Here is a 23,755-nt window from a genome sequence, read left to right on the forward strand (position 1 = left end):
TAATCCATTGCTTCCGTTTGAAAAAAAATGAACGGCATCTGGTTTTAACTTGAAATGATTAACCGGAAGTCGTGCTATTTGCCCTGCTGCGCTTGACAGCAGAGAGACGCTGATAGTACAAACTTGAGAAAAAGGGGGTTGACCCGAGGACGTGTGGGTTTTTGGGAAGGTGACATCTGTGTGAAGAAGATCAGTCTTCTGCTCACCATCAGCCACTCAGAACTTCAAACAAGCTCCGAGTGCGTCGCTCACTTAATCCGGATTCTAACCTGCACCCAAATCTTTAACCATGAGGACATACGTTTGGATTTATCAGGCTTTGCTCTGTGTTCTGCTCACTATTGTGGATACAGGTAGGACTTGAACGGTTCCAGTGGATGATAAATATCTGCACGAACTGGCTGAAATCTAATTGTTTTCCGTCTCTGCTTTTCATGCTTTCAAGTGAGAAATGAATAGAGAAATTGAGAATTAATTAGAGAGAGTGAAGAAACTTACAGGGAAAAATTAAAAGTTGGAAATGGGAAAGGTGGAGAAATTCTAAGTCACTTTAAAAAAAAGGGGGGGGGGGATTCTGACAGTCCTGATTTTTGCTTGAAGTTTGTAGCTGCACTTCGTTTTGCACAAATAGTCAGTTTTTAATTGCACACCGTGACACTGCGTGCTATTGAATGACCTTGATCACAGACCTCCTTTGGAAAAGTTCTTGAGAAAATAATAATGACTTTCGTTGTTGTTTTTTGGTTTGTTTATTTGTTGTTGTTGTTTTTAGAAGGAATCAACTTTTTATAACCTTTGCGCGCTTTAAGACTTTGAATGAAATCATCACTCTTTTCACTTTACCTGCTGCTCTAACAGCAAATAGCTCAAGAGTTCAGACTGGTGTGATTAAAGTTTCTGTAATTAAGTCGGGATCTACAAGTTTCTGCCTCCACATTGAGGACGTGCACGGTTCTAAATTCCAGCTCCAAACCCGTTCCAGCGCACTTTTTTGGAATGAATCTGCTGCTTTGTCATGAAAATCTTTTATAGGTCGTGGTCCTTTTAGTAATAGACACTCCTGTGTCTGTTGGGCTGATGCCAGCTATAGAGAGGATGCCAGACAGCCTGGGGTTCACACACGACAACCGGTCTTGTAAACGAGCTCCGTGCGGGCTGCTCCTATATTCACCAAGCGCTGATTATCTGGTGGCTGTCCAGAGTCACATCCGCCCCGCTGACATCTGACCACTGAATCCGTAGTTACCACCTCCAGGGGTGCCGACCCTGACATCTGACCGGCCCGGAGGTGAGGGGAAAGTAATGCGCGCCCCGGACTTTGGCTGGCCTTTTCGTGCGTTTCTCCCGATAGAGAGATGGAAAAGGTGTGTGTGCGTATACGTGTGAGGGAGGGGAGTAGTGTGTGTGTGTGTGTGTGTGTGTGTGTGTGTGTGTGGAGGGGGTAACATCTGGCTGCTGAGCCCACTACCACATTTTGCGCTCTCTGAAGCAGATGTAATGTCTGCGTAATTCCCAGACAGAGGCGCACCTTTAACCTGTTACTTTCCTGTTGTTCATGTAATACAGATTTTCGTCTGCACTGTCCTAACATTTATGTTCTTTATAATGATTATTATTATTACAAAGTGAGGTATTGTTACATAGGAAAGCGTGACTAAAACGCTTATCCAGCTGAGAGTTAAATTCTTTGCTCAAGGGCACCTAAGTGGAAGTTTCTGAGGTCAGAGTGTCGGCATTTCACCTTAGCTATCTGCATTTTTCAAGCTCAGCTAGATACTCCAAGCTGTTCCTCTAACCCGTAGCTGCCTCTTCTTATTAAATCTGATGTCTTTCACTCACTGAGCACCTTTTGTTATAATCTTCAACCTCAGCAAATGTTTAGGATTTGGAGATAGCAGAAGGCTGAGTGCAAAGAGAGGAAGAGACTAAGTGAAATCTAATTGAGCAGCTTGGCCAGACATCAGGGCTGAAACAACACTGTGATGAGTGCCAGATGTGGTCCAGCGGAGCCCAAAAACATTAATAACACGTCCTCCCCGAAAACCATTTTCAACCACGAGGAGCCTCTAAACGCTCCACAGTTTACAATATCCTAAGTACACACACAGCGTCATGTGTCGGAACTTGGCACAGGAGCGTGTAGCTGTAATTCAGTAGCATAAGATCTTCCGGTGTGATTTATGTTGCACTTGCTCTTAATTGTAAACTCGAAACTATTGTGAGCAGACACACAACCCATCTAAAGATGTTCAGAAGCTTCTTTTATAGAAAGGTTTCATACCGCTGAAAGACGGGATCTTAACCTTTTCCAGTGCGTAAAAATGAATGATTTGCATCACTAGGGGGATTTAGGCTTTAAAATATGGTTTTGTCCTGCTTTTGAACCCAGTTGGAGCTCATATGCATCATGCCACATTGTTCCGATGGTAGAATTTCCTTTTGATGTACTTCTTTCTAGGAAAAAGCTCTCAACAAATGCCTATAAATAAAGCAAGAATGAATTATGTATTTGAAACGTTTCCATTTTTCCACATGAGCATCCAGCCAATTGCCAATAGCTGAGAGACTATGCATAAAATTTGATACATAAAATTTTACTATATTGTAGAAATTATGAGTGATGTTAAAGTTTTCCTATGAAACAAGATCTGCCCCACCCCCCGTTGGTTCTGTTCTTTTGGCTGCCCAATCTGCTCATTTAAAGCACCTCAGACTGATGCAGGGCTTTGCTTCCGGCCACTTTTCGTACTGATTTTTTAACCTGACACATAACCTGCTTTACCTGTTACTTCAGCTGAGGCCGCGCATCTTATCTAAAGAATTGCAGAACAGCTGAGCTTGGAACAGCTCCGGACTTGCACAAAACACTTCAGTGTGTGGATGCTGATGTGCCAGCAAACACAAGGCTTGAAGCAAACTATTTTTGAAGGATGTTTTCATCATCAGCTGGCCACCCAGTTTACTGGATGATGGGGAAATAATTTCATCTTTTCTCCCTGTTTGATGCCAACTCGCTGAAACCAGCAGTCACGCTGCCTGATATCCTAATGGTGACACCATGAGAAAACTTTAGTTCTTGGCAGTAGATCCTTAACAACAGCACTAATATTGGAGCAGTGCATGACTAATGTTTTATACTTTGTTAATGAAGATGCTGTATAGAAACCAAGACCCTCGGCCCACATCAAAAACAGTGGTTACAAATTGGCATGCAAAATTTGTGATCCATCCGATTACCAGGACGGCCCAAATGCTATTAATACCCCTTGAGAGGAAAAGGATATTTGCTCGGGAAAGAAAGAGTAATAGGCAAGATATCATGTAAAAATACTCTCCTCTGAGTGGAGTGAGGCTTTAAATGCTAATGGCTTCAAAGAGCAATGCCACCTCAATGTCTTAATCATAAGCAGCATTGTGCATTCTCGTACGAAGATATCTGTAACCAGTCTTCAGATGATTCTGATGACTCCTGATGATGGGCTGATGACTGACCACTGATTAAATCAGTCCTCGCCAGCCAGCACTTATACAGTGTTCACAAAGACGCCAACGTTTAAGGCTTACGTGCAGTCATATCAGAAGACCCTGAAAAAAATCTCTGGGGCAAAAGTAGTTGCCATTATCAAAGTCCAACAATAAAACAAAATTGGTTTACAAGTCAGATATGCAACTTTTATGGTGATATTAATGATATTTAACCTCTTAAAATCCAAAGGATGAGCAGTGATTTCATCTAGGGTTAAGGTTAAGGTTTCAGGCAGATGCTAAACTATGAAATGTTGTCATTTTAAATGAAAAGCCTTGGCTTTTAAACGAGGATGCTTCAAACAGGTTAAAAAGACGTTAAAAACCAGAGAGCAACTCCCATATGAGGTGAACCTTGGCGTAAACAGGCTTATCATCCGTTCTAATGGATGTTTTAACATGTGCAGATCTCATGTTGTGTCCTTGTGTTTTGCAGGTTGCTGCAGAAAGTCTCGTCAGTTATTACAGAGGTATGAAAAGACTGAAAGCCACATGCTGGTTTGCACAGACTGTCCTCAGCTCCCATTGATACGAACCAGCAACTCAGAGGAACGCTGTGCCCGGAAATGCAAAGTGAAGAAAAACTTCAGCTGCAGGTGAATTATATTTTGTTCCTGTGTTTATCTGATTTCCCGCACATGGTTTCTTTATAACCGGGTTTCCTCAATCCTCTTGTTGTCCTCCTGGTATTTACACATTTTTCTTGTTTTATCAGTTGTTTATCTCTCAACTACTTCCTGGGTGTTTTTCAGAGCCTTTAACTTTCAGCGGCACAGCAAGAAATGCCACTTGCTTCCTTTTGACCGTTTCACCAACAATGTGCAGAAGCAGGCCAACATCAACTTTACTTTATACGAAAAAAAAGGTAAATGGCAAAGCCCCAAAAATAACTTGATGTAATTCGCTTTTGTTTTTTCGTTTTTTTTTCTCATGAGAACATTCAGGTGCGGGGAGGTATTTACACGGGCAAAATGTGTAATTGCTGATTGCTCCTCAGTTTTTTAAGTCTTTGGTTTCTCTGTTGATGCAATAAAAGGAACCGAGCCACCTCACCCCCCGCTGTTTAATCACCCCAGCGGGGAAAGTCGCATGCAAAAGCACGTCGAAGACTTAAGTGGAATATAAACAACAAAAAATCATTGCTTACAGTCAGAGCGCAAAGCTCTCTCAAGAGTCAGCTATGGAATCTAGCACTTTAGACTGCGCTACAGAATTTACAAAAGCTCCCCCCGGTGACATTTAATGAACTTTAGGGAGTCGTCAGTTTAGGGAATAACACACAAGCTGGGACCTACTAAATGCTGGCTGTGAAAAAACAAAAATACAAAATGTACCATATATGGGAAAATAAATTCCAGGAGGTCAAGGCTGTAAAGGCAAATTAACTTTTAATTGCAGGAATTATATCTGAATTAACACATATACTTTTTTATGCCTTTGCTGTTATTTAGATTACATAAGGGAGTGTATCACTGGCACCATGGACAACTACAGAGGAAGGAGGTCATGGACAAAGTCAAATATCACTTGCCAAGCTTGGTCAGATAATAACATCAATGAGCACACGTAAGTCATCTCTCTTTTTTTAATTTATGCCTTTATTGGTGAGCAATCACAGATACAGAGAAGGAAATGCAAGGGAAAGGGAGCAGCGCAGCCCCATCTGGAACCAACGTGGTAACTCGCTATAGTTTTTTTTTTTAATTTTTCCATTCAGATCGTGTTCGAGGAAGAAGAGTTACTTGTGATGCCTTACTCAGCTGTACACCAGAGGGGTTTTTTTAAGGAAGAGAACATGTTAATCATTCACTTCCCCTTACCAGATTCTTGTAGATTTGAAACAACAGGCTTCAAAGCTTGCGTCTCTAATCTCCATGCTTCCACCACCTTCCTGGATGCTCCTTCTCTGTGTCTGACACTGAACAGGCCTCGGCAGCTGATTTATTGATGTTCAGTTCATCCCCTTGCACCTCTGGGGTTAAGGGAAGGCGGAGGCTCAGAGACAGTTGAACGTTTATCCAGAGTTAAGTCAGATTTCTTTCAACACATGTAGCCACCTCCTCCCCGGTGGGGCTGTTTATTTTTTTTGGAGCACTCCAGACCATCAGGTGTATCCCCGAAGATGTTTTCTCCCAGGCACAGCAAGGCAAAATCAGTGAATTTGCAAAGATGGTTCTGTGCCAGGGCCTCATTAGTGGTGCTCGTTAGTTATAAGATATTTTAACTGCAGCTAAGGCGGCGGGGTGGGGATGGGGGTAATAATAACCGTTTGAAGAAGTGCAGTGTGAAAAAAAGTAGAATGGAGGTAAAAATGAAAGAAAGAAGGTGCAAAGAATTATAGACTGAAGTCATGTTCTGTCTGATGTCCAGCTGAGCTCACAAAGCCACAATATTACTGAGAGAAAATACAAGGTCAGTAATACAATCAAGAGAATTAAATGTTGATCCATTTTTACCCCCCTTCTTTCACATTCCCCTTAAGTCCTATTTTCATTTCAAGAAACAGTTATTCACATTCTGAATCCTTTGTCATTGTTTATTTGGCACATGGTCCCAGTCTCCTCTCAGTTAGAAGGGGACTTCTACCGTTTTGACTTTCAGAGGGTCACAGGGAGCTTACTTAAGGGAGATTTAGTGCCACTGTGGGGTTACCTAACATGGGACTATCCCGCTGTGTGAGAATTACCACCATAATGAACCACGCACCATTTGAGTTTCAGGTAACTATTATTTTCACGCTTGACTGATCAGTGTGGGGCAGGGGTGATTTCTCAGGAGGTTCCCTTCCCGGAAAGGGACTTCCACCTGTTATCTATATTTAGTGTTTGAACCAAGGCTCCGAAAGAAATGTGCACTGATGTCCAGCCAAGCGTGGAGAATGGAATGGAATATTTCTCTTCGTATTAATAATAATAGATAATATTGCAATCATTTATCTGTACCCCTAGGGACTTTCTTTTGTTTTTCTACCAATTTTTCCAATGGGATGTCAGTGAATGCTCTCAGCTACAGGCACACACATAGTTACAGCTTTGATTTATGATTTTCTTGAATGGAAAATATTTAGCATCTTAGTTGTTTAACCTTTGAAAGTTTAACCTTTCAAAACATAGGGAAAAAGAGATTAGCACCACGCTTAGAACTGCACAGAGATAAATGATTCTAAAAAACAGGGAACTATTTTTCTGTTTTCTAAAACATTTATTTAACCTCCTAGGACCTGGCGTCCACATATGTGGACATCACATTTTGGGTTGTCTAGACCAAAATACTAAATTTTGCTCTACAAGGGCCTGATATCCACTTATGAGGACATTATACTGCCACTGTTCTATTGAAATTTTAAACAAATATCCTCATATGTGTATCTCATTTTTCTCAGAAACAAAAATCGTGTAAAAAAAAAAAAAATCTGGTAATTCTTTGTTTTTACATTCATCAGGTCCCAATATGTCCAAATATCAAAGAGAAATTAAAAATGCATGCCATGGAAGAGTTCGGGTCTTAGGAGGTTAACACTGCGGTAGCTAAAATTGTTAGCTAATCATTTGGCAGCTAAAATTGTTAGCTAATCATATGGAAACTGATAAAACCAGTGAGTGTAGAAAATAGTCTTTGGCTGAAATGGATAAAAGTATGCATTAGCAGTTGGCTAACAATAGACCTATCCACAAAGTAAAAATTAATAGGCCTCAGTTAGAATGTTAAATGATAAATTTCATGATAGTGCTATTTAGAGCTGGGCGATATAAGATTTTTTCATATCACGATATGTTTTTTTCATTTCAGGCGATAACGATATATATCACGATATAAGCCAAATAACTATATTTGTAAGATTTAAATGTGCCGTTGCTCACAATTAAAATGTGAAATAATTAGCAGCTTGTTTTAATTAAAATATTTATTTCCCATAATAAGTTCAACAGGGTAGATGTACTTAAGGAACATGAGACTTCAGTTTCAGATAAATAAAGGCAAATATTGCAAACTACACAAAAGGCAGCCGCTAAAGCGTTTAAGTTTCAAAATAGAACAAACAAAACAAACTACTAAATTGTCAATTCCACTTAGAAACAAAATATTAATTCTAAAAATAAATCTTAGTTTGTTTTACAGAAGAACAGACAAAATTGACAAAAACTTTTGTCAATATCAAATAAACTGAGAACTAAAAGGAAATTCTCAATCTCTCCTTGTTGTATAGCTTAGCTTTTCAAACAGTTTTAACAGTGACAAAAGCCGAATGACGAATTAGCGCTTTCAGTCAGAGATTGAGCATGCACCGGTTTATTGTCTTTCCAGACTTGCTTTCGGCACAATTTACAGTGCGCTACTCTGTTTTTTGTCAGACTTGAAATAGCCGAAATACCTTCACACTACGGAACTTCTATGGCCCTTCCATTCGACAAGCTCTCCGGCATTGGAACCATCATCGTTTTTTTCTTCGGTAACCTTCGCTCACGCTCTCGGTTGATTTTTCTCTAGTCGGCAAACTCATTTCCTTCATTACCTGGGCAGCCCGGCTGCAAAAACAAATACACATGTGCGCCTTGGCACTTGTGCTGTACGTAACAAGTCACGTGACGTGACGCTGCGGCTGTGATTGGTTCGGCTCTGCGCTACTTAATTTGGATTGGCTGTTCTTTTTTTTCTTTTTTTTTAAGAGGACAAGAGAGATGAGGCCTATCGCAATAGTTTAATTTTTCTATCGAGAAAAAGTTATTTCGCAATACATATCGTTATCGTTCTATCGCCCAGCTCTAGTGCTATTACAGAAAGACTGAACAAGGATGGCTAGCAGCTAAAATTGTTAGCTAATCATATGGAAACTGATAAAACCAGTGAGTGTAGAAAATAGTCTTTGGCTGAAATGGATAAAAGTATGCATTAGCAGTTGGCTAATAGTAGACCTATCCACAAAGTAGAAATTAATAGGCCTCAGTTAGAATGTTAAATGATAAATTTCTTGATAGTGCTATTACAGAAAGAATGAACAAGTATGGCTTGTTTGGAATTGTTGCAGGAGAAAGCCTCTTCTTCTCTCTAAAAAGAACATGGCAGCACAGCTTTGGTTTTGCAAAGGGGCATCTGAACAAACAACAAGACTTCTTAAAAGGCATCCGTTGAACAGATGAGACCAAAGAGGAGACTTTGTCCAAAATGCACAGTGCCACGTTTGGCAAACTAGCAAGAAACTAGCAACAAAACCTCATACCAATTGTCAAGCAAAATGGTGGTGATGATGGGGGCTCTTGAAGCCACAGCACCTAGGCACCTTGCAGGCAGCGACTTAACTATGAACTTCTCAGTATATCAAAGTATTCAAGAGTTAAATATGAGACCATCTGTATGACAGCTAATGCTTGTCTGAAACTGCAACAGGACAACAATCTGAAGCACAGCAGCAAATTTACAACAGAAAAGCTGAAAAAGGAAAAAAAAAATCAAGGTGTTGCCATGTGCCCAGTCAAAGTCCAGATCTCAACCTGATTGAAATGCTGTGGCGAGTCCTTAAGAGAGCTGTACATAAACCGCAAACCTCAATGAAGTGAAGCAACACTGTAAAGAAGGGTGAGCCAAAATTCCTCCACAACAATGTGAGAGACTGATAAAGTTATACAGAGTTGTTGTTGCTAAAGGTGGTTCTACAAGCTACTTAATCGTGGAGTGTAGTTAGTTTTTCACAAGACTGCATAGATTCTTGTGACTACACAGAGGCAGAGCCAGTGAAAAGTTTCTGCAGCGCTTCCATAAAAAGAAAAAATGAAACCAGTGAGTTTGCTCACCATAAAGATTGGAAACAGAAAAATACAGCTGTGCATGGTTGATTTAATTATTAATTAATGAGCAATACTGTAGGCGTAGATGTGCTGGTTCACAGATGTTGTCACATTTGGATAGCGTCAGGCCAAGCCAGACTAAGCTGTAGCCATATTTAAAAGATGAGACTGAGTTCTCATACCCTCTCTGAAGTAGCAAATTTCTTTAATTTTATATCATTTCCTTTCGGCACAGAGTTTCCCGTTGCACCTTGCTTCCAGAAGTAATTATTTATGCACAAAGATAAATTGTGTCTTGGTCTGCTTGCTTTAATCTCCGACTGCTTTATTCTTCGGATGCTCTAGTACTAAATCACAGCATTGTTCCACCAGGTGTGGGTATTGATAGACATTTTGCAGCAGTTACTTCAGGTCTAGATTTCATCTTGAGTGTTATCCCAAATCCAGCCAATATGTTTAGTCGTCCCCGAGAATGAAGCATGTGCACATAGTGTCTGCCTGTGCTCCGCTGGGAACAAATTTTGGCAAGGAGATGAATAACTGGTCAACATCTGTTAGCACAACATCATTATGACTAACTTGCTCCCATGCTGGGTCCTTTTTACGGAGCTTCAGCAGATGCAGACTTTTCTTTCTTTTTGCAACGTGAGTAACCTTGTAATTCCATTTATAAATTAAGGATACTGTATTATGATCGAGATACAGTCTATTGAGCTTTTGATTTACACCCAGCAGATGTGAGTTTTGGCCCGTGGAAACTGCTGCTTTGGAGGGGAACAAGTGTTTTTGTTTTAGTTTGGGCTACATGCATAAGTGAGAACTTGGTGTATGGGCTGTTATATTTTGACACATGTAGGTAAAACTATACGTTTTAATGGTCCTCCCTTTTGTTCTCCTTTGCACTCTGCTTCTCTTGACCAAGTCAGATGCCTGTGATTTCTTCCACCTCTGGGCTGACTGATGTTGTACATTATTAGAGAAATCTTGCATAAGCCTCTGGGCACAAAGGGGAAAGCAGAGCAGACTCCCTTAAGAGTCATTGCCTGAGGTAGTTTTTAGACAAGCTGCTAAAGGGAGGGTGGCCTCTACCTCTTTTACTTTTTTTAATTGTTCCTGCAAGTTGTTTCTTACATCATTAGTTAAACAATGAACTTAATCCCTTTTCCTCACTCCATTAAGATTTTTGTGTGTGCTGTAGTCAGTCTCTTCACTTGTTTCTTTTCACTTTTTTTTCTGCCTTGCTTCAATGTCTCCCTGGGTGGGAGGGGGGATAGTGGTCGGCATGTATCAGGGAGTTGCTGACATACCGGCTTTTGGTCGTCTTGCCACGAAAGAAGACAAATTTCCCACACTGTCCATTTAGTATGGGAATCCCTGGACTGTACAGACTTGCTTGGACGGTCCAGGTTCTGTTTCTTAAAGTCTTGTTCACTACGTGGAGCCATTGACAAAGAGGGATTAGGTTTAAACATGTTCACAGGGCAGCCAACAAAAGACCTGCATGGGATGCTCCAAGTGGTGCATAACGGTGTTCTGTGCTATTGGAGATTGCTGTGCTGTGACAGTCTCGCTGCTTCATACTTGAAGGAGGGGAGATGTGGTTGGAGTCACTAAGGCGATTGTGCAGGAGGTGCAAATCTGGCTAAAGGAGGCATATTGATACCTTATTTGCATAAGATTGCTGCGAGAGGATGTAAAATGTAACCCGTTCTTGCTATCGTATTTCACAGAGCGGAGGCATACGCCGTAATGTAAATGCCTTTTGAATTTATTTGGGTTGTTACTGAGAGCACTAGCATGCAGGTGTGGTACTGTAAACAAAACCAGAGCAGCCAAGTGTGCAAGTACTCCCAGAAATGTATTTATACAGCTTACAGTATCAGGTAACACTTTCAGTTATGTGTGTCTACACCCCTGTAGGTTTTATCCAGATAGGTACCCGACGCAAGACCTGAGGCACAACTTCTGTCGGAATCCTAACAACGATCCCGGTGGTCCATGGTGCTACACCACAGATCCCAATGTACGAGCTGAGGAGTGTGGCATACCACAGTGTTCAGAAGGTGAGACCCATGAAGTATTAGCACTAGAAAATAAGATTTAAACAAATAAAACCAAAGGCTATTCATCCGTTGCGTGGTTCATTTTTTTCTAAAAGACACGATTCTTTTTCGATTTTCTTCATAGGCAAAAGAACATTTTGATAACTGTTGCTTCTTTGTTGACAGATGTCTGCATGACATGTAACGGGGAGGATTACCGGGGCAAAATGGACCATACAGAGAGTGGTAAAGAGTGCCAGAGATGGGACTCGGCAAGGCCTCACAAACACCCCTTCCAGCCCAAGAAGTAAGCTGCAGATCACATAGTAATCTTTCTCACAGATAACAACAGCACACATCCATGACACAGGCTTAAAAAAAGAGAGGTAGACCTCATGATTTGTTATGGCTTACTTAAATCCACCTTCTTTTTTTAACATTCTCTGTCCCTCTTTTCAGGTATCGGGACAAAGATTTAAAGGACAACTACTGTAGGAACCCGAATAACCGCCTCCGTCCTTGGTGTTACACCATGGATCCCAAAACTCCATGGGAGTACTGTAACATCACTGTGTGTGGTAAGAGACTGTGCACTGTATATACTCCAAATCTGAGGCTAGGGCTTTGAGGACAAAGTCTTCAAACAAACTGAGAGCAACAAATTATTGTTTTACTCAGATTTATGACTTTATATTGGTTCAAAATGCATTACCCTTGCAGCATTTATGTGTCACACATGTAAGAATGTAATACAGGATTCAGAAGTGAACATATGATTGAGCAAGCTTTGGTTTTTGGATTTGGTTTTTACCACAAGCAAGTTGTTTAAATGTGCAACAGGGAATTGATACATACAGGTTTTGGTGGCTTTGGAGCAGTTGTGGTCAACTGAGCTATAAAAAAAAAGGTCCCCTTCTCCCCAGCAAAGTCTCAGAAGACTTTTGTTTATCCGGATGGTGTTTTCATGTGGGCGTTTGCTCCAAGTCATTCTACCTCAGCAAGGGACATTAAATAGGCTGTTTGCAAGAGGGCAGTTATAACTTCACAAAGCTTGAAGTGTTTTACTGAAGCCATTTAGGGCTATAAAGTGGAGGACTACAATAGAGGCTGTTATGCCAAAATACCGCACATTGCAATCGGAAAGTCTTGCAATGGAAATCGGAAAGTTGTTTCAGTGGTGTGAACATTGATTGCAAAATGATGCAATTTTATAGAGAAATTAGAGAAAAGACCTGAAATAATGCACAAAGAGCAAAACAGTTGCTTATGCTTCCTTACAGGGCATGTTGGGTAAAGGGATGATTTGTTGAACAGGAGAATGATGGATGTGAATTATATTGTGTGGCCATAAAAGTAACACTTTTTTGGTGGGCTCTCGTTTTGATGCCTTAACTTTCACATTATGGCTGTTGCCATCTGCCATGATTTCCCACAGCTAACCAAGATTAGACAAGAGATCGTAGTTTTACGCTAGCAAAGCACATTCGTATGAGTGCATCTAACAGACACAGTAGTATCTTTGTTCTTGGTGGTAAATACAATATACTTAGAACAGACTTCTTGTACAGTCTTTTAGTACAAGTAAGCACACTCCGAAACATATTTGTTGTCAGATATTTGCATAAAGATTATGTTAAAAAAAAAAGGTCTTCCCAAACTCTAGCAGACAGATAGAAGTGTACTTGGCACCTGTTTGTGGCTCACATCGGCCAAGCCCCTTGTAATGCATAACCTTGAGCCTTTATACAATTTAAACAGATGAGCAGCACGGTGGAATCGTTGCCTCACAGCAAGAAGGTCCTTCCACCGTCAGGCCGGGGTCTTTCTGTGTGGAGTTTGCATGTTTTTCTCATGTTTGCATGGTCTTCTCTCCGGGTACTCTGGCTACCTGCCTCAGTCCAACGACATGCACTTAGTGGGGTTAGGTTAATTAGTAACTCTAAATAGCCCATAGGTGTGAATGTGAGTGCAAATGGTTGTCTGTCTCTATGTGTTAGCCCTGCAGCACTGGCGACCTGTCCAGGGTGTACACTGCCTCTCGCCCTAAGACAGGTGGGACAGGCTCCACCCCATCCCCCCGGCGAGCCAAAGAGAATGGATTGATGAATGGAGTTACATGAAAGAAAAAGGCCCATATATTTGTCACAAAGGGGAAAATTATATATATATATAAAGTTTGTTTTTGTTTTTTTACACCAGGCAGTAAACATGAAGTTTAAGCATTTTAACATGTGTGCCTATGACTGATTCGTTTTTGGACCCAGGAATTGCAGTTTTTGGCATCTTTGCGTTGCCTCCAGAAGTTGGCTCTTGGATCTAAAATGTTAAACAGTGAGCTTAAGAGGTGCTGGTAGAGATATTTGCTTTGACAGTTCCTACTGATTCCAGGTTTTGCACTAAGGAAACCCTTCTGTTAAAGGGTCATTCACTGATCAGAAATGACTGTCCTTGAAGATGGAGAAGGTGGAAATCTGAGTGATACTAGGTATGAATGTGCATTTTATCACAGACAGGTATACCTAACTGGGTTGTGCAGATGAACTATTTGCCCAAAGTCTTCTCCAGGGGCCTGGGTTATAGTCCACGCTGGGCCCTTTATTGCATGTTGTTCCGCCCACTCTCTCTCCCTATAAAAAATATATATATAAAATTCAGTAATTAAAGTATGTGTCTGTTATACACTGTTGTATTCTGGATGTTAGTTAAACATTTTATTTTTTTTTAAGTTTTATCCCATACGGGGACAAGTATATATAACATGTTGCCTTTATATATAATTGAAAAGACAGAGGGAAAAGGAAATCAATGGAAATTTAAAAATATGTTGCGAAATTGGAGAATTTGCATTGAAATATTCCCATATGCACACCCACAACCTCACAGAGCATCTCTCTTCTTCTCTGTCAGACACATACACGCATTGACTTTACGGTACAGGTTATGATTTACAGCGAGCATCTGCATTTGTCCAGATGTGTGTATCCCTCAATGCCTGCCCTTAGAAAGATAAAAACCACTGACCTGTACTACACTGTGCACACAGATACTGGCATGCATTACATCAAGCCAAAGAATCCTTTTTCACCGGCCTTCTCGTTTCAACCTCAAAACATTCCCTCGCCTCCTCCATCTTCTCCCATTCCATTTGTCAAAGGCTAAAGAAACAAAGACAGAAATCTGGAAATTGCTCACTGTGTAGTGCTACCCCTGCACTGCTATGCGGAACACCAGAATTCCATCTAAAGATGTTTGGAATAGTCTGCCAGTGGATAATATCGACCAAATCAGACTGGGTTTGTTGCCATTTTCTTTAGTTGGCCTGCAATAGAGAAATTCACAAGAATCATAATGTCAGTGTTTAATTTTGAAGCAAAGGTATAAATAAGATCAGGCTTCGAGCTCTGTGACTTGTTCTGTCAGCAAGTTAACCAACTTCTCATTGTTGTGGATGTCCATACGTGAAAGAATGTCAGGCACCACTGGTATGAACACACAGTAAGTTTCTATTACTATACAAGCAGGGGGAAGGGCTACTGTTTTTGATCATCTGGCTCTAGGTTAAACATGACACATTCTTGTAGGGATTAATATTCCCCTCCTCCTCTTCCTCCCTCATTCCTGACTACAGTTTGCTTTTTCAGTGACTTTCTATTTTTTTGCATACTTCCACCTTACAATGACATTTATCTGTTTCAGGTTCAGACCCTAGCGAGGACTCTGATGTTGAAGTAACAACTTCCTGTGTCCAGGGAAAGGGCACAGACTACCGAGGCACAATGAATGTCACCCCGGAGGGTGTGACATGTCAGCGCTGGGACTCCCAGTTCCCACATAGCCACTCCTTTCTTCCGCAGAACTACAAATGCAAGTGAGTAATGGTTGCTTCATAGCTGCTGACAGCATGGATTCACTTCTCTCAGGAATGTCAAGAAGAGTACTTGAGAGTATTTTGTGCATTTAACACCATCATTGGCATCATAATTTAAATTGTAGTTTGTGTGTGTGTTATAGAGACCTCAGAGAGAATTACTGTCGCAATCCTGATGGTGCAGATTACCCATGGTGCTTCACTACAAACCCTAATCAAAGGATAGCTAATTGCACCCACATCCCCAGATGTGGTGCGGAGGCTACACAAAAAGCAGGTAAATTCTATGAAGATTAATTTCTGAGAATTGCTCAGTGTTTTGGGGAATGCAGTTATTTGCTTTGTATAAAAAAGGGAGTAACAGCAAGCATAGCCAATCATGTTTATTTAGTTTTTTAAAAAATGTATTGTAAAAACAGCTTAGAGTCTTGTCATCACTGTTGAGTAAAGGTTATGGCTCAAAGCCAGGTTCTTTTGACATAAAGCCAAAATCGGCTTTGTTAAATCTCTTTTTTTTATATCAGTTTAAAGAAATACATGCTAAAGTGTTACATTTTGTTGCTTTCAGACAGGGCCAGATTGCTTTCTCCAGTCTTTAATTTTGAGAATATATATTTGCAAAAGTGTCAGTCTTTTCTTCTAAAATTACTAGAATCTTTTAAAAGTAAATAACAAAGTACATTCAATCAATTACTAGGAAATTTCCATGTTGAATTCCAAACTACAGATGTTTTAAAAGAGATGTCATGCTTTTGTAAAGTAGAAGAATACTGCTCTCATAAGACTGAGCCACTTGGCAACGGGCTGCCCAACGAATTCCATTTCATGCAAGAACAACAACACCAGACTTTGGCAATAGCTGCTCATTGTCATTTCCCATGTTTCTCTGCTTTGCATTTTGTAGAACACACATGTCTCAAAGCAGTCAGTCAGTTTGCAACTAAAGACCCTTCTCTGATTCTATTTAAGACCAGAAATAATGAGATTTGGGAGACACCGTTTACACAGGGGCCCATAATATTAAATGGTCCAAACCACAAAGACAAGCATAGACCCAAATTCTTTCTTTGTCTCTGCAAGTACATGAATTTGTGTTTGTGAGTATTCCAACAACATGAAGAGGTGTTTAACCAGCTGTTGGGCTCACTAATCTTTAGCGCTTTAACAAAGTCATCTGAATAATTTTATCCTTTTCTATCTCAGAGTGTTATGAAGAGAATGGAGAGACGTATCGGGGCACTTTATCCATAACTCGATCGGGGATTCCCTGTGCAGACTGGTCACATCACATAAACAGGTAATGAAATAATTTGTTCTGCAAAGACTTTTGTTGCATTTCTGTTGTTGGCTCCCAGTGCAACTTCAGCCGTACCGAGCAACCCTGCAACTGTTTCCTAGAGAGACTGACATTCTTTTCAGCTCACTTGATGAGTGTTTGTTGACAACTTAGCTCCCATTGCCTTGTGAAAATCCCTTTCAAATGAATGAGGCTAAGCACTGAAAACAAACAGCAAGAGGAAATCAGGGGTTCCACAGGGGTCAATACCAGGTCCAATTATTATTCATCTAGCTGACGAGAGGAAACCCGAGGGTGCTCTCAAAGTGACCCATACTGGGGGAAAGACTGCCCGCTCCAAGGCCGTTACTTCACGCTGAAGTCAGCCTGTTGGAATTACTTAATTTACAGGAATTTTAAAAGCCAAAATGGCACAGACAGATGGACATGTTCCAGAGCCGACCCTTGACCCCAGGAAGTGCTTTCTTAGGAAAGTAGATCAAAGCCAATCAGCTCCCTCCCGTAGAATGCAGCCAGCGAGTCTACTCTGTTCAAGGCTCAGGGTCATACTAGGAAACATGCTCAGAGCTACAACTTGTTTAACATTCTCCTGGGAAGTAGAATTGTCTTCACCCCCTTACAAATTATCAGTTGATTAGAATCATTTTTGTGTGCACGTGTCTGAACTCTTACCAAGTAACTGTTTTTTTACGGATATTGTGGATGGCTTAGATGACACACGATTAGATGTAAATTCCTACAAATCAGAAGCACAACTGCATCATTCCATAGAGGATGTGGCTCCTGCTGGTCTGAACCCTGCTGAATGCTTAGACCGCATACTTTCAAACTCCCATGAGCACTCTTCGCAAAACTCTGCGTTTCCTTCTACAGGCTAAGCAGCAAATGTTGAGGATTCACTGCATTATAGGAAGGCCAGAGTCAGAATTTTCTAGGCATTCCACGGTTACTTTCGTGTGTATGTAATATATGTGCCTGACAGCATTTGTGCAACTCCGTGTGCACATGTGCCCACCTTTATGAGATATGACCCAGTGTTAGTTTTTGGCTTTCTGCAAAATAACACATGGGATATGATAATCTGTATTTGTGTGTTTTACAGTGGGGATTCTCACTCTACGGTGTCCCATGTAGGGCTGGAGAAGAACTACTGCAGGAACCCAGATCGCGACAGACACGGCCCCTGGTGTTACACCAGTCCAAATAACCGCCTGGCCTGGGATTACTGTAAACTAAAACACTGTGAGTTCCTTAAATAAACATTTACCCTATGTAAGTTTCGGTAAGTAGATAATATCTGTGTTTACCCAAGTAGAATGAGAATGAAAGATATCTGTGTATGTGTGTATGTAAATGTGTAGTCAGTGCCAATATCTGATAAGCTTTGATTATGCATGCTTAAGAGCCAAAGACCAACAGGACCACAACTCATCCATACTAATACTAAATACTCACACATACTAAACAAGTGTGATATAACTGTTGACTTTCCAGAACAGATGGATGTTTATTATATCATCCAGTGGTTTGTAGGCCACAGCTTTGAAGCCACAAATATTTAATTTTGCCATAGTCATTTTGGGCTTTTTGATGTTGGATGTGATGATATTTGGATGAGAAGGCAGACCTGCAGAGCTGCCAGCTAACACTAGCTTGGTTTGTAATTGGTTCTGTAATTCACTATATTAAATGAGATGCTATCATTTGGCTAATGACAACAAGCTTAACCTCTTAAGCCCCAACACCCCCTGATACGGGGGCAAAAGGCAGGAGATCAGGAAGGCTTGGGGCTTAAGAGGTTAAAGTAAAAACTATGTACCCGAGTGACTTTAACTGCAGCCAAACCCAAACAAAGCAAAACAGCATCATTTCTGGGAGCCAACTCCTTCCTAATGCTTACATTTAAGTCATAAATTCAATGTTTATAACTTAGGTAATATATAAAAAGAAACACCGCCATACAGTCAGTGTAAAAGTTAGTTATTAGCCATCAAATCATTTTCATTCTTTGCTGTAAACGTGTTTATTTTTGCTTCAAAGTTGGGCATTTAACATGGGAGTGTATGCATGCACAGTGTAATAGATGGATCACTTTTGAAACCTCGAGATGAGTGATCACCATCTTGGTTATGAAAAAAGATGTGATTATAAAGGGCGGGTCTGACTTAAACCACAAGCTTATTGGCTAAAAATTTTTAGCTAATGACTGTCTGTACTGGGTTCATTTTTCATACCCAGAAGCTACATCCATGTTTTGTACCCTCTTTGGCCTTTGCGGATTGATTGGCTTTCTGAACCTGTCTTAAGTGGCCATTAGAGCAACTGCAGTTTTTGGCACTTGGGCATTACCTTCTTTTAATAGCTTTAAAGGCTGCCTAGGAATATATGTCCCTATTTAATTTTGTGCTAAGCTAACCAGCAAGGCTGTGTTAGGTAGCCTGTAACACCCAGGAGAGAAGCATTGCTCGCAAATCAAAAACATGGCTGTCTTTAAAGGCAGAGAAGCTTGTTATGAAACTGAGGGGTACTAAATGTGCTTCCTTTTTATCAAACAAAGAAGAAGTTTTCAGAGCCTTTGGGACTGTTTAAATGGGACATCTGAAAGAACATGTAATGACATTTAGAACAGAAGAAGTGCTGATGTGTGGGTGTAGTACATTGAAATAACACAAGTGATTTAGCTTCGTAGCCTTTACTGACTTCAACCAAAATATCATAATTGTTTTCTTGCACAGCTTTCTGGGCGGCTTACGTAATCTGTTCGCTGTGGTTTAGTCCAATTGGCAGAGAATACACGATGCTCAAACAGCAAACAGATGCGAAAGTCTGTTGCCATTTCATTTGAGAAAACACACACTTGGGCCACTGGATCCTGCTTGTTCTTTGGCTGGTTTCAGTGAAGCTGCATTGAATATTTTCCATAATGTAAAACACGTCTTCCGTGAAGTTTTAAGGTCTTGAGCAAATCTATTTGTTGCGGTTGCTGACTAATTTAGCCTCCAGCAATGATTTAGATCCAGAGATAAGCCTTTATAAAGTATAAAAGGCTGTCATATTTACTCAGGTTTCATGTTTTGTATGTTCCCTGCTGCTGTGGGGTGTATGTTCATATTGTACTTTGCTTTACTTACATCAGGTGATTCAGCTACAAAGGCTCCTCAGACAAATAGTGAGTATGTCTTTTTTTTTCTTTTTTTACCAAAAATGGTCCTCTTGCTCATGTGCTTATCTCTGATCTCCTTCCTTTCCCCTGTAACTCTCTCTCTCTGTAGATCAAGTCCGTCTGTTGATATTTACCTAACTGAACAAATAGTTTCCTTTTGAAGTTTCCATTTTCCAATGGAAATGTTAAAAAACTACATCTGTCTAACACACAGTATCAATTATATCTCCTTGTTTAGTTCAAACGAGGCCCAAGATATCATGCTTTGTGCACATAAACACCAGAATAGTTGGAGGACATCAAGTGCGAGGTACAGATGGCAGCTGGGTTGTAAGCATCCAAAGACAGTAAGTGGTTTTCAGTCTTTGTTCTTTAGAAGCCTAGACCTTCATCCATGTTTATGCTGTGTACTGTGATCGATCCATTTTTCTTCTTACCTTTTCCTAGGAAGGTCCATTTGTGTGGTGGCTCACTAATCAGAGAGAACTGGGTTTTGACAGACCAGCAGTGCTTCACCTCCTGGTAATTTCTCTCCCTTTTCAGACTTCACTTTACTTTCTTTCTTTAAAAACGCTTCCTTTGCTGCTTCTATCTATAATTGCTTAAAGGCTGCACAGCATACTGCCAAACAGACTTGACCTGAGATAGGGACCGCATGTTTTGGACTGCTGTTTAACCTGCAGTTGCTTATGTCAGAACTAATCATATTGTCCTTGTGCAATGTCTCTGTCATGTGTAGCACTGGCTTTGATAAAAAAAAAAAGATCCCTTTTTTCTGTGGTAATGTGCAATGCTGCAAGTAATACATATGGTGTAGATCAGCAGCTTTTTGCAGATATTTTGATTTAGCGGGGAGCCTCGAGGTGCTTGAGGCCTTGCCTTTTTTTGGCTTTTTTCTCTATGAAAAAAATACATATTTGGCATCCAGGAAATGTTATTTTAAGAAAGTAAGTGTGTTTTTGAAAAACATCAAGAGCTAGTGGAATGTGTTAACTAAAAAAAAAGTAGTATTTGTAAAGACAGTTTTGTGAGATTTGTTTAAAAGAAAGGCTGCTCTAGATCTGGGCAGGATTTCCTATTGAATCCGGTTAGTTGAATCACCTTTTGGCTGTAATCCACTGTACGACTCAAAAAAAACTTTATGACTCTGTCTTACACTGACTCTTGTAATCATCAGCGTTCCAGATCTCCGGGATTACAGTGTGCAGGTCGGTCTGCATCACCTCGATGAGTCTAAAAACCGACCGCGACTACGAGTCTCTCGCCTGATCTGTGGCCCAGACGGCTCCAACCTAGTAATGTTGAAGCTAGCAGAGTAAGTGCTCAGTTAGTGGCTAGTGTCAGCTGATTTATGCTTCTAGTTAAAGAAAAAGACAGTGATATAAAATACTGTGAGTGCTTTAAATTTAAAAAGAAAAGTCGTGCAACATGCTTTGGCTTTTATTTGTGATGATTTCCGTTGGTTCTAGTCCTGCCCCTGTGTCTGAAGGTGCATCCACCATTCATCTTCCCGTGAAAGACTGTCGCATCCCTGAAGGCACCAACTGCACCATGTATGGATGGGGGGAAACCAAAAGTACTGCCTTCTTTCAACCACATGCTGCTTTCCATGTTATTTTTTAATGACAAAAAAACCACTGTTCCTTTTACAAGTTGCTTATTGTGTTTTTTTATCCTTCTCTGTGCAGATACTGGACACGATGAAGCCCTTAACTCTGTAATCATGCCAATGGTGGACAACGACATGTGCTCGCAAATCAAAGAAGACGCCGGGGAAAGCAGAATATGTGCTGGCGGGAAAAGGGGAGAAGGCGTGTGTGATGTAAGGATCTCAAATCGCCAAATGCATCCTGAAGCAAAACAACATGGATGTGAACTGAATGCTCAGTGCTTAAAGGTTCATTTCACCACAATTGTGTAACAAACACCATTTATTGGAACTACTTTCTACTGAAGAAATAGTTCCCTTTGTTGAGCAGCAGGTGTTTTAAAGAGTCAAATAACACCTAAGCCTTTTGAAGCCAGTGAGGCTTAAATGGCAAAATATGTTTGTTTTGTGGTTGAACTGATATTTTAAGCATTATATTATTATTATTATTATTATTATTATTACTATAGACTTGCTTTGGTGTAATTATTGCTAATCCACAGTCTCTCTTTATTTTGTTCTTGCAGAGGGACTACGGTGGCCCACTGGTTTGCCAGGAACATGAGCGCAAAGTCATAATTGGTGTGAGCATCCAAAGGACAAAATGTGCCTCATCACAGCCAGCACTTTTTGTTAATGTTGCTTTCTACTCAGAGTGGATATACAAAGTCTTCAGACTTTACCCGAATGTGTAAAGAAACTAATGGAGTGGTGTGAAAAGCAACCCACAGGGGACTACCATAGCTTGCAAGAGCTGGCAGAGGAACTTGGGCCACAAATCTCCAACATGGATTATTGGGTGGCATACAGAAAATGACTGTATGATAGTGACAAGTTTGGATTTTATGATGGAATCTGTCGCCATCTGTAGATGACATAAACTAGAAATTGGAGACTGGATGCATCTAATTGGTTCTCACCCATTCTTCGATTTTGCAAATGAGGAGATCTCGGTGTTGAAGCTCGATACTATTTTTGAAATCAAAGTCTTGTGCACATAAACGGCGTGCAAATTGTTTTTTGACATGTTCAGAATTTCTGAAGCCATGCAAACAATGACAGTGAGGAGGACACTTGTGATTCAGTATTATCTCCTGGAATATACTTGAACCCAACTCTTTGGTGGTTATCACTTAAGGTAGCCTTCATTGACTGGGACCTTTTCTTTTTTTTAGATGAAGAAGAAGAAATGTTTTTAAGTGTCGAGCTGGTCTTTTTACCTTAAACACAAGCGATGTGGATCGACATAAATGTGGCCTTCATGACAAAAAAAGGTACTTATCTGGTATTAAGGTGCTTAATGATTATCACAGCAACTAAAGGTGTCCAGAAAAGAAAATATATGCGTGAAAATGTCATTACAATCTGCCTATTATGTTCCCTTTGAGAAAATAGCCTTTCAGCCTGGCAGTGCTAATTGTGTGCAGTAGCTGAACTACCTTTTCCCCAGTTAGCTGTAACTATTAGTTTTCCCCATGAGAGGGTCTAAGTAAGACTGAGCAAACTGCTCCAAATCTTATGCTAATATTTGTAGCATGAGAGAAAGAAGAGCCATGCCAAATATAACATGGCTATTTGGTCTCCAGTTTGGAGGGAACTGTGGCCCCTGGCGGGCTGTGTGTGGTCAGTAGGATATTTTATACTTTTTTTTTTTGTTTCATGGAAAGTGACTCTGTATGTGGATACCTGCAGATTTGTTATGTTTCTGCTGTGCTGTATAAATTTATAGGTCTTATAGATCTGGAATATTTTTGGGTCACTCGGTAATGTCAGATTGGCTTATTTGTGATTAAGTATGTTTAATATTTAAAGAGACTGGTTGCTTCTAAGTAATGTATATTTATTTTTCTAAATGAAAAAAACTGTTCCAAAACGAATTCGTAATTCCACATGATATTTTGATGATAATTTCTTGTTTCGAAGAATTACAGACCTTTAAATAACTGTGGCGTAAACCTGACATTTAAATAACACAGACCAGAGCAGAATATTAGGTACAATATGCCTCATATGGCCAAACTTTAAAATCAAGGATCTTTGTTTCATGGTATTATTTTGCCCACAGGTAAATTTTGAATCTAGGAGGAGGAGGAGGGGGGGGGGGGGGGGGTATTTTCTTAACCCTTTATTGACCATGGGCCCACCGGCGGGCCCATTTTACAGGTAAATTTGAAGGGCCGGTCAATAAAGGGTTAAGGCAGTGATAGTTGAAATGGGGTGAAGGAGACAGACTACAATTTAAGTTCACATTCACTCCTACAGCCAATTTAGCATCTCCAGTTAACCTAATATGGAGGAAGAGGAAGCTGGAGCACACGGCGAAAACCTACTCAGGTACAGGCTGGCTGGTTGATTTGAACCTGGGATGTTCTTGCTGTAACACAACTACTGCAGCCACTCTTCTATACTTTATTTTAGCTCATAAAAGG

General features: G+C 40.5%; 1 protein-coding gene across 1 annotated transcript; it reads left to right on the forward strand.

Annotated features, from left to right (window-relative positions):
• Positions 1–257: 257 nt before the first annotated feature.
• hgfa (hepatocyte growth factor a) lies at positions 258–22,122 on the forward strand. Its single transcript, XM_063501381.1, has 18 exons — positions 258–353; positions 3,962–4,121; positions 4,278–4,390; positions 4,977–5,091; positions 11,229–11,371; positions 11,537–11,657; positions 11,810–11,928; positions 15,047–15,218; positions 15,362–15,495; positions 16,422–16,515; positions 17,618–17,757; positions 19,652–19,684; positions 19,917–20,025; positions 20,126–20,200; positions 20,856–20,993; positions 21,148–21,254; positions 21,367–21,500; positions 21,854–22,122. Exons 1-18 carry the CDS (start codon positions 290–292, stop codon positions 22,019–22,021), a joined length of 2,139 nt encoding a protein of 712 aa, XP_063357451.1. The 5' UTR covers positions 258–289; the 3' UTR covers positions 22,022–22,122.
• Positions 22,123–23,755: the final 1,633 nt, after the last annotated feature.

This window comes from Pelmatolapia mariae, linkage group LG17, assembly GCF_036321145.2.
Source record: "Pelmatolapia mariae isolate MD_Pm_ZW linkage group LG17, Pm_UMD_F_2, whole genome shotgun sequence".
NCBI lineage: Eukaryota > Metazoa > Chordata > Actinopteri > Cichliformes > Cichlidae > Pelmatolapia > Pelmatolapia mariae.

Coding starts and splice junctions, on each gene's coding strand:
- hgfa (XM_063501381.1), top strand. CDS start 290: ATGAGGACATACGTTTGGATTTATCAGGCTTTGCTCTGTGTTCTGCTC. Junction 354..3,961: donor GCTCACTATTGTGGATACAG/GTAGGACTTGAA, acceptor TGTGTTTTGCAG/GTTGCTGCAGAAAGTCTCGT. Junction 21,501..21,853: donor GGGGAGAAGGCGTGTGTGAT/GTAAGGATCTCA, acceptor TTGTTCTTGCAG/AGGGACTACGGTGGCCCACT.